Source organism: Typopeltis vanoorti, chromosome 5 (assembly GCF_054136105.1).
Source record: "Typopeltis vanoorti isolate ZY-2024b chromosome 5, IOZ_Tvanoo_1.0, whole genome shotgun sequence".
Classification (NCBI taxonomy): domain Eukaryota; kingdom Metazoa; phylum Arthropoda; class Arachnida; order Uropygi; family Thelyphonidae; genus Typopeltis; species Typopeltis vanoorti.
This window is the reverse complement of record NC_143553.1, coordinates 66,697,985-66,709,893: the sequence shown is the minus strand read 5'-3', so window position 1 is coordinate 66,709,893 and position 11,909 is coordinate 66,697,985. Positions and strand designations below refer to the sequence as shown.

General features: G+C 34.8%; 1 protein-coding gene across 3 annotated transcripts in view; it reads right to left on the bottom strand.

The window, feature by feature from the left end:
• Positions 1 to 538: 538 nt before the first annotated feature.
• LOC150106490 (RING finger protein 37) overlaps positions 539 to 11,909 on the bottom strand; it is a 75,292-nt gene continuing 63,921 nt past the window's right edge. For all 3 annotated transcript variants that reach the window (XM_090392483.1, XM_090392481.1, XM_090392482.1), the window contains exon 4: positions 539 to 1,403. In XM_090392483.1, coding sequence (XP_090248609.1) covers positions 559 to 1,403 — 845 coding nt within the window. In that variant the 3' untranslated portion in view covers positions 539 to 558. The remainder of the gene's footprint in view (positions 1,404 to 11,909) is intronic.

Below are 11,909 nucleotides of genomic sequence, written 5' to 3'. Positions count from 1 at the left end.
AATTTATATTTAGCATTCTAGTTAATTTTTCAGACATACATGAATATAGGAGGTGGCATAATTCTGCTATAATTTTGTCATAAAAAGGAAGAGAATGAAGGACATGTAGCATTTTATCTATTTTACAGGGATTTGACATGCCAGAATAGATAGCCTTGGTACAATGTACCATTTAAAAATACTACGTTATGGGCTCATTGATGGTGTGACTACAGTATTTAAGATGGAAGATTGTTCCAGCTAAATACTGTTTCACAAAACACAAAGGTGTTATAATTGTTTGAGTGTGATTTGTGTGTGTGAATGCTGTCCAAGGACACTGGTTTGAAATCCAGCAGCTTAATAAATTATATTTATTTTGTTCATGGGCCTTATGGGTCAATACCATAAAAAAAAAAGTTATCGTAGTTAACATAAATATACCGATAGCATTAATTGAATAGTTCTTCTCTCTACTTTAATGGCAACATTAGGAATAAAGTGCAAACTGATTTACTTTAGTTTTATTTATTATATCACAACAAACAAAAACACTTCATGCAGTTATCTTATTTTTTATTATGTATGAAATCGTACCACAGTACTATTGTTGTAAGAATTATGACAAATATAGCACACATTAGGATTTAGCAATATACACTTTCTACACAAAATATGTAAACATGGCAGCCTGTATAACATAGACTTAGTCTTACAGAAGACACAAAGATTTATACTATTTGTTTGTTGTGTATTATTAATTTTAGAATATGAAATCAAGCTACCCAAAGTTTCCTTTAAAGCCATATCAAGACTCTTTGCAAGTTCTATGTCATGAACATTTTCTGGTGTTTTATTTTTGTTTGAATCAGGAGTACTCAATTGAGTGTCTACTTTACTCAAATTAACATCAGTTTCACAACAGCTTCTTTTATTAAAAATTTCTTGATCTTTTCTCCTTCTTTTGATTATTTCACTGGAAACATGGGCCGAAGTAAAACTTAGAGATTTGTGTTCATTTTGTATTTCATTTGTTGCTATAACATCCGATTTCTTATATGCATTTTGTTTGCATTCTGGAATGCATAAATGATTGGGTAATCCCTCAGCATTACTTTTCCTACCAACTGTTCTAGGTGCATTAATATGTGGATGACGTAACAGGAAACTATCAATGCGAAATTTCAGAGAAGAATTTGGCACAGGAGAGTTACTTTTAGTAAACAGAAGTCCTGTGAAAGGATCATTAGGTTTACGGCTCCAGCAAGCTTCTCTCTCACAGTACTTATCGAGAGTACTCTGATCAACACTGTATCCTGATGGCAAGAGAACAGGAAGAGCCATTAGTGTCCAAGTGATGGGATCTAAAAATTCTGTTGGAATTTCATCACTTTTTTCCAGATCATTCTGCTGCACATTGTTATCTGTAAAGATACAATCTATAATCATTAACTCATAACTATGCAAGTAAGCTGTATTCTATAAGGGTGATCCAAAAGTTTTTGGAATTTGACTTATATTTTCTTTTAATGTATACAATAACACAATAAAAAAATGGGTCGATGCATCATAAATGTGCTTTATCTTTTTGAACACTGATTTTACAATGTACCACTCAGTTCTTTGAATAATGTAAATTTTTCATTGATAGCTCTCATGAAAATAATGGAAACATTGACAATTGAAAAGTCAACTGTTTCGAACTACACTGTACATAAACAATTATAAGAGCTTCCTACAATAATTGAAAAGTGTTATAAGAAGCCAAATGTCCAAATGCAGTGCAGTGAGTTACTGCATTACACCATGGAATGCTTAAAGGAACTCTCCCCTCCTCAATTCCATTTTGATAGCAAAAACAGTTTGAAATTATAATAATTCTTCCCTAGCTTGATGAAAGTTAATAAAATTTAGTATTTAAAATCACAAATGTGTCATTTAATGTCAAACATTTTAATAAATAAATTTAAAAATATATATATATATCATATGACAAAAACAGTTCTGGATTCAATTGTTATGATAATGGATGGTAGCACTATACAAGAACTATTATGAAATGTATACTTTTATGATTGGACAAAGATCTTGAAATTCAAGAACCTTTTAGTTTATAATTTCATACTTGATAAACTGCAGTGATTAGTCTGAGACTGGCTGGCATTTCAGCTCAAGTGACTAATACAAAGGCCAGTTTATTATCTGTTGATTATGAGAATCAAGAAATTACATGAGGCCAGTCTGTTTTGGCAGAGGTGAAAGCCCTTACAAAAAAGGATCCAGAAAAAAAAAAAGTTCTTATGTTTCTCATATCCAGGTCTTATCAAATGAAGATTATCCTTTGATTACTACTAAAGCAGTTCAAAGCACTCTGAAGGGATGGAATTCTGCTGAAATAAAATGCATTTGATACAAAGATTCATAATATCACTTGTAGAGATCAATCCTGTTCCATATGTTACATAGAGAGAGATGGTCGGCTGAGTGGAAAACACTGCTTTCTAAACAATAGGGTGTGAGTGCAAATCCCTTGGTAAAATAGATATTTACAAGGCTTGAGGTGATAGATAATTTATGTTGCCTGGCATGAGACCACCACTCTGCTTAATAAGAGGCCTGAAGTGGTTTAAAAAATACCACGTTTTGGTTTCTAGAGCCCACATTACTAACATATAAGTTTACAGCCTTTCATGGGTAGGTGTCATATTAACATCCTTACCAGATGTGAAAGTGAAGAAGCTTTTAAAGATGAACTGTAGACTCAAACAGGCATACTTGGTCATACAGCACATTATATTCCAGACTGTCACACAAGTCTTTGTCCTCCCCACAAATGTAGACAACACATGTTTAATAACATTTTTAAGAATGTCATGTGTGTAACTGATGCAAATCAAGCATTTAATTGCATCAGTATGCAAATGAAAAATTTAGATTAATTTCTGCAAACTAAAAATTTTTGTCAAAATGGAAAACGCTTTTCTATTTCAGCAATAAGATTGTCACATTTGTGGAACAACCATAGTATTAACAGGTGCAGCTTTTACATCACTAAAAATTTGTTCTAAACTCTACCAATGGTAGTGAAGTAAGTTATTCCTGCAGCCTATCTCTGTGTTCAAATACACCATCACTAAATTTAATAATTTTAATCTCAAATATTAATGGCTGATTTTTATCTGTCATTATTAACAACAAAATAATAGTTATAAACAGAGGTGAAATCACAGTGAATCACCATTATTAACAACAAAATAATAGTTATAAACAGAGGTGAAATCACAGTGAATCACCAAAACAGAGAAATGCAGTAAATAATTATGTCATAAGCAGAGTATACAAAAACTGTGCATCAGTTGATTCACAGCAGCATCATTTCACTAAAACCTGTAGTATGAATAAATGTGGCATTCTATAAATGGGCACTGGTCATAACTGAAAAGTCATGCGAACGGATCATTGTAAAGTGAAGCGTAAGGCAGGGCTTTATTGTATACAGATATTATTGGAGAAAAGAGTTGGAAAAACAATAATTAACCTTGGGGACTCTGTGGCAGACTGAAATATATGTGCTAAAGAGGCATATGGTTAAGTTGTCTGCAAGGATAGAAAAATCAGAACTCAATTTTGGATCCAAGAAGTTAAGAATGCAATCATGGAAAATTAAACATTTCCAAAGTTTCTAGCAAATAAATTCATGTGCCAAAGAGAATACACAAATCTGTAAAAAAGTTAAGCAGTCTATAAAAGTAGCTGAACAAAAGTGATAAGAAAACTTTTATAGAATTGAGATGTCAGGTAAAACTCAGAAATGGAGAAAAGAATACTATAAAAGGAATCAGAGATGACAAGTGACATGAAAACTAAAGATATCCTACATGTTTTGAGTTTACTTTGAAAGCCTGTTACATGCAATCAGAAGTACATGTAAATACTTGATCAGAAATGCCCAAATATGGAGGTATTAAATTTTTATAGTGGCTGCGCTGCATAATTTAGAAGACTCCAGGTATACTATGAATGCACAAAACATCACAGAATCCTTACAACAAAAACTCACTTCCACATCCATTTCAAGTAATACCTGTGGCATAAATGCCAACAAACCAAAGTATAATGTAAAATTTTCATGTATTATCATTGTATCCTGTATACAGCTCAAGAGTGCATCAGGAATTTGATATCATAATTATTTTTATGTAGCAAAAACACCAAGAAAATAATACTATACATACACTTCATTTTGAGAAAAGCCAAACACTGAATAAATGAACTTCCTGGCCAAAATAAACTGTTACCATTCAAACCTTTTCATGTAAAAACACCCAGAATATATGGAGTACCTAAAATTCACAAATAAGATGCACTTCTGGTGTTCCATTAAATTGACAATGTACACTAGATAATAAATTTAATTATTACTTCCCTACACCTGATTGTGGATAGTATAAACAGTACATACATGATTATGTTCCATGAAGAAAATGCCACATTTATAAAAAAATAAATAAATGACATTTTTTTAAAAACAGTAGTAAAGATGTAAGTACATACTTCCAAAGGTGAAATAGACTGTCAGTTTCTGAACAATATGAAAATAAACTATAATCTGAATAATCAACTAAATCTTCCTCTCTCCTCCCAAAATAGCTGAATGCTTATGTAACATGTCTGCACTTTATTTTTTAAATATTTTCTCCCCCCATGGTAATTGTATCAGATAATTTAGAATTTTTTGATAATGAAACTGCAGTTGTGATTATAAAATAAGGAAATTATGTAGTCTTAGAGGTGATTAGGAAGGGAGGGGGGTTAATTTTTGCAAAAAATAGAAATATAAAAATGTCAGAATTTTTGTTTAGAATACCCACTTTTTGGTAAGGTTTGGTCAGACTAGGTGTTTTTGAGACCCAAGTCTCTGTCCCAAGTCTAAATAAATAAATTGAATTTTTCAAAATAACTTGATCATATATAATTTATATTTGTATATAAATTTTAATTGAAGTTCATTTGCCCTCATTTAATTATACTCATTTGACAATCACACTATGTCGTGCACGCACACGCATACACGCACACACACAATGTGGTCTATAAGTTTTAGGACTAAATTTGTTGCATGTACAGTACTGGAATGATCTATTAGCAAATGTGCTAAGTAATACCAATTAATGTCTACACCCCAAGAGAGTAAGGTTAGTTTATGTTCGGTGGTGTGCAAGTTATGATGTATGCTGTAAAGTACTTTTTCTTTGTACATCATGGATATGAAAAGTGAACAGAGAATTGCAATTAAATTTGGTTTTAAAGCATGTCTTTCTGGTATCCTAGAAATCGTTACAAAAGGCATATGAAATGAGGCTCTGAACCTATTTAAACCTATGTCTTTAAATGGTATTCACACTTTTGTGACAGAAGGGAGTTGGTACAAGATGACAAAAGTAGTCCATTCCACATCTACTCGAACTCAGGAAAACATTGGTATTATATTCAGCATCTTCAGAACACAAAAACAGCTTGCCACAGTACGTGAACAGCAACAACTTGGTTAATAGTGGGACCATTTTAAAAAAATTATAATGCACAACACATGGAAATAAAGCCCTAATTGGCAGCATCTAAAGGAGAGAGAGCAAAAAACAACTATTAATCTAACAGAATATAAAAACAAAATGCACACATTTTACAAGATCAATCTACATACCAACTCACAGATCATGACCCTACTAACTCACAGAAGAATAAAGTTCATAAATTACTGAAGAAAGTCACTTCCTGGCCAAAATAAACTTAACACTCAAACCTTTTCATGTAAAAACACCTAGAATATATGGAGCACCTAAAATTCACAAATAAGATGCACTCCTGGTGTTTCTGGCATGCATTATGTTGTTCCAGAAAATTGACAATGTACACTAGATAATAAAATTTTTAATTATTACTTCCCTACACCTGATTGTGGATAGTATAAACAGGACACACAAACTTCCTAAACATTTGGCTAAATTACTAGCTTCCCTCACAGGTAATTCTTCCTTTTTTGTTAATTTCTGCTTACCTAAAAAGTACATCAAAATACTATCATCAAATTTATGATGTGTACCCGCAGGGGTACACATCATGAATTTGATGTGTACCCTGAGAGTACATCATGATCAATAATTTTTTCCACATTAATCTATCTCTCAAGACTTCAATATTATCAGATCTTATATTTCTATCTTTTGGGGTGCTTTTTACCATATCAATCCACCTATATCTTGGTCTTCCTCTAGGTCTTCTCCCTTCTGTTTAAGTGACCACAAGACCTAAGATTAGCTTTACTAACATATTCCTGCATGCTAACAAAGGCAAGTTCTTTCCTAATATCCTCATTTTTAAAGTGATACTGCCATTGATGCCATCTGTTCACTCTGCTTCTTTCTCTTTGATCAAGTGTTTTATTTCTAATCTAGATCTCAGATCCATAAGTTAAAATTGGTTTGAACAATGCCTTGTATACAGCTAATTTAATGTTTTGACTAATTTCTTTCATCCATATATATATATATATATATTTTTATCTCAAACCATCTTCCTGTCCCTCCAATTCTAACTGCCGATTTACAGCAGTTAGAATTGGAGATTATGTATTGAATAGAGACTATGTATTGCTTGATATAATGTCCCATTTACACAATATAACTTGTAGCACTATTAATATAATTGACTACTTTAGCCTATATATATATATATATATATATATATATGTGTGTGTGTGTGTGTGTGTGTGTGTGTGTGTGTGTGTGTTTATTCAGCTGACTTCCTACTATACCAGCTTTACTAATTTTGTCTATTTCCATATTTAATTTATCTTCTTCACTAAATATTGTGCCTAAATGGCATGAAATGTTTACTTGTTCTATAGGTTCATAATTCAGGATACAGTTGATATTTTTATTGTTTATGCCTATTTTCATACCAAATTATTACAAACAGTTATTCAATTTATTCAGAAATATAGCATCATCTACATTAAGTAAGATTAACATTGCCAGATTTAATACCACTTTCCTTCATAATGTGATCCATATAGATAATGAATAACAGTGGAGATGTGCAACTTTGTTGCACACCTGATTTTATCTCAAACCATCTTCCTGTCCCTCCAATTCTAACTGCCGATTTACAGCAGTTAGAATTGGAGATTATGTATTGAATAGAGACTATGTATTGCTTGATATAATGTCCCATTTACACAATATAACTTGTAGCACTATTAATATAATTGACTACTTTAGCCTGTTTTTTGTTTAAGAGTGTCCCTTATATTTAATACATTGGCTAACATAACTCGAAAGGGGTATATATATATATTTTAGGGCATTATGGGCGAGTATAGAAGGCAATTATGGCAGAATAAAAAATTTGGAAAAATTATGTACATACCTTGTTTTTGGTTTAAAGATGCCTTCTAAATCCAAGCTCTTGTTGAAAGGTTGTGTGTAAATGGGAGGGAGAGGGAAAGAACATGGGGATGTACTTGAGACACGGGAAATAATTTTGGGAACCCGGGTTACTATTAATAATATATATTATTTTGTTGTGGGGAGGGGGGAAGAAGGGGAAGGGTATCCTTATGTGGAAACTGGGGCAAGGGGTGTGGACCGTTTCGGTCATCGTCTGACCATCGTCAGAACTTTGTGGGAATGACTGTAGGGCTATGTCAAGGCTGCAAGATGTATCTGCCAAATTTGGGCATTTGTTGTCGCTAGATGGCCGGAGGCGTGGCTTAATTTGTAAGTTTTGGAACGTCCAACATTAGGAAATTTGGTAGGGGCGGTGGACGTTGATAGAATTACCATCGCATTTTATGGCAATAGTTTCGGATATTCTAAGCATCGTTTCGTTTTCTTGTTTGTCAATGATTATGGCTTTGTCAATTTGGGGGATGTGTTTTAGTTCAAAGGCGTGAGCTGCAATTTCAGTCTTCCCTGTATTCTGTGGTTTGTTTTTCTTTTGATGTTGCGATGTTTTTTCTTGTTCAGATATTCTGGAATGGGAATATTGCAATCCCTGAAGTGCTCTTGTAGTCTAGTCCATAACGACCTAATTGTAGAGCCCGTGTAGGTGACGTCACAGTCTTTTTGACAAGGAAATTTGTAGACTACGTCGTGGTGTTCGAATAATTCTTTGTGAGTGAGAGATTTAGTAGAGTTGCTAATTTATGGTTTGTGGTGAATACTAGCTTACAGTCCGTGTTTTTGAAAATGTATTTGTAAGCCTTTTTTTGTTTTTTGGATGTATGGCAATTTGATGACCATACGTGTCGGGAAGTCTGCTTTTGTTGTATTATTGTTAAAACGGGATTTTGCCGTATAGTTCGCGTAATTTATTAGATGCGTGGAGTAGTTGCGATTTTTGAAAACCTGTGTTAAATACTTGAGCTCAGTGTTAAGAAAATTGCTGTTGGTGGAGAATTTGTAAGCATCGATAAATTGTGATAGGATGACTGATTTTTTAACGGAATATGGGTGGTATGAATTGAAATGGAGGTAGTTTCCGACATGTGTGGGTTTGTGAAATATCTTCGTGGCAATTCTGTTATGGCTTCTGATTAATGTAAGATTTAAGAAATTGATGGATTTGTTCTGTTCTGTTTCCATGGTGAATTGTAGTCTGTTGCTAAAATCGTTGAGGGATGTTTGTAAGGCAGAGATGTGTGAGGGTTTGCCAATGAATAGAATATCGTCTACGTATCTGCCATAGAAGGTGATGCCGGAGGAGGAGGGAAGGGTGGAGTAGAAGTCATTCAATGTGTGCCAGGAATAACTCCGCTAATTGTCCACTGATGTTTTGGCCCATTGGGAGACCGAAAATTTGAATATATAAGGAGTTGTTGAATTTAAAGAAGTTGGCGGATATTATGAGTTTAATCAAACTAATGATGTCATTTGGTGTTAATTTTGTGCATGTGTGTGTAGGGTGTGGTCCTCGGAGAGTAATGTGTGTACGATGTCTAAAGTTTTGGGAACATACACGTTGGTGTATAATGAAGTTGCATCTAGTGAGGAGAGGATGTCATCCTGGGATGGAGTAGTGTTGCTTAATTTCCAGAATAGGTCATCTGTATTTTTGATCATACAGATAGACGTTGTTAGTAGTGGTTTGATGAGTTTGGCAACAAATTTGACAAATTTGATAAGGGAGCTGTGGTGGTGTTCTTGTAGGAGACTATGGGTCGTATCGGATAACCGTCTTTGTGGGTTTTGATGTTCCCGAACATATAGGGGGTGCGAGTGGTGCGGGGGGTTGTGTGTCTCATTGTGGTTTTATCTATTTTGTTTTGACTTTTTAAGGTGTGTAAGGTGCTGTTTATCTGTTTTATGAGGTCGGGGGTAGGATCATTGTGGATTATTTGGTAGGTGTGTTGGTCGTTTAAGACGGCCATTATTTTGTTGTGGTAATCCGTTTTATTGATGATGACAACGGTGTCACCTTTGTCAGCTTTTGTGATCATGATTTCAGGGTTCTTTTTTAAAGATAAAAGGGCACTTTGTAAGTTGGGAGTGATGTTGGGTTTTACTATTATTTTGCTATTTATAATGTTGTTTATTTTTTGGAATATTGTGTCTCTGTTTGGGTCATTTTCAAATTTCGCTTGGATTTCAATGATGATGTCCTTTTTCGGTACGAATTTAGGGGATATCGCGAAGTTAAGACCTTAGTTTAGGATGATGATCTCCTCCAGTGTGAGAATGTGGTGTGATAGATTTTTGATGGAGTTGTCAAGTGTGGTGTCAGAAAGATAGGGAACAGTATGTGTAATGTATTTTGTGCCTGATAAGGCATACCATTTTTGTGTGTCGAGCTTCCATTAACAGCGCATAGTCGTTGATGTGTGTTTGGGTGCTTTCAGAGAAACCAGCCCACTCCTTAGGGGACATTAAGGTTTTCAGTCTACGTTTAGTGTTGTGGATGTAAGAATAAGCTTGATTTTTCTTACTGAATCTGTCATGTATGGCCTGCTTGATGAGTGCTCGTGACGCTCAATAGCAAATTTTTTTGTTCCCGGGAATGGAGCGGTTACCACATACAGTGGCAAAGTTTGGCGTGATGTTGTGATGTAGGCAGTGCTTGAGGAATGATATGTGCATTTTTTGCATGGTGTATGTGAGGATGGTTTTTTGGTAGTTTGCTTTTGCGAAGGTTATACAATCGTTAAAAGTATGACATGAGCCCATGACATAGACTGTGACGTCACCTACACGGGCTCTACAATTAGGTCGTTATGGACTAGACTACAAGAGCACTTCAGGGATTGCAATATTCCCATTCCAGAATATCTGAACACGAAAAAACATCGCAACATCAAAAAGAAAAACAAACCACAGAATACAGGGAAGACTGAAATTGCAGCTCACGCCCTTGAACTAAAACACATCCCCCAAATTGACAAAGCCATAATCATTGACAAACAAGAAAATGAAACGATGCTTAGAATATCCGAAACTATTGCCATAAAATGCGATGGTAATTCTATCAACGTCCACCACCCCTACCAAATTTTCGAATGTTGGACGTTCCAAAACTTACAAATTAAGCCACGCCTCCGGCCATCTAGTGACAACAAATGCCCAAATTTGGCAGATACATCTTGCAGCCTTGACATAGCCCTGCAGTCATTCCCACAAAGTTCCGACGACGGTCAGACGATGACCGAAACGGTCCACACCCCTTGCCCCAGTTTCCACATAAGGATACCCTTCCCCTTCTTCCCCCCCTCTCCCCACAACAAAATAATATATATATATATATTTATATATATATTATTAATAGTAACCCGAGTTCCCAAACTTATTTCCCGTGTCTCAAGTACATCCCCTTGTTCTCTCCCCTCCCCCAATCACTTGCCCAAATCACTTTACTTAATATTCCCTGCCATTCAAGATTATCCTCGTATATATGATTCGTGTATCTAGAAAAGGAAGAGTTGTTGTTGTTTATGATCTCAATGGTAAATTGGATATGTTTGTGTTGTTTGTTCAGGTGGGTTAGGAATGTATTTAATGTTTTGCAGCCATGGGGCCAAATGGCAAAAATATCAACATATCTGATCCAGACTTTGGGCTGGCAAAATATAGAGCTCATTGTTTGAAGTCTTCCATGTAAAAGTTGGCTATTGGATGGGAAGTGGTGAGCTCATGGGCGTACCGTCCTTTTGTAGGTAAAAAATTATTTCATCATCATCATCATCAAATTCCTCCCATGTACCCACAAGGGGTGTACAGGATATGATAGTACTACATGAAAAAAATTACATCATTATTAATTTCCTATCTACAATTTTCCTCCAATTCAGTATGTTACTTGTCAAGACTCCAACATTATCAGATCTTATATTTCTATCGTCTAAAGCACTTTGTACCGAATCAATCCATCTATATCTTGGTCTTCCTCTGGGTCGTTTTGCTGCCAACCTGGCAGAGAACACTTGTTTTGCTAATCTTTCCTTGCCCATTCTGTTTAAGTGACCATACCACCTGATATTAGCTCTGCTAACACATTCCTGGATGCTGACAATGTCAAGTTCTTTCCTAATATCCTCGTTTTTAATATGATATTGCCATTGATACCATCTGTTCACGCCTATAATCTTTCTCAGGAGTCTCATATCTGTGGTCTCTAGTCTTTGGTCATGTGTTTTACTTCTGACCCAGCTCTCAGATCCATAAGTTAAAACTGGTTTGAACACTGTCTTGTATACAGCTAATTTAGTGTTCCGACTAATTTCTCTCTTATTCCATATGAATTTATTCAATTGACTTCCCATCATACCAGCTTTGCTGATTCTGTTGTCTATTTCTATATTTAATTTACCATCTTCACTAAAAATCGTGCCTAAATAGCTGAAATGTTTTACTTGTTCCACAGGTTCTCCATTCACAACA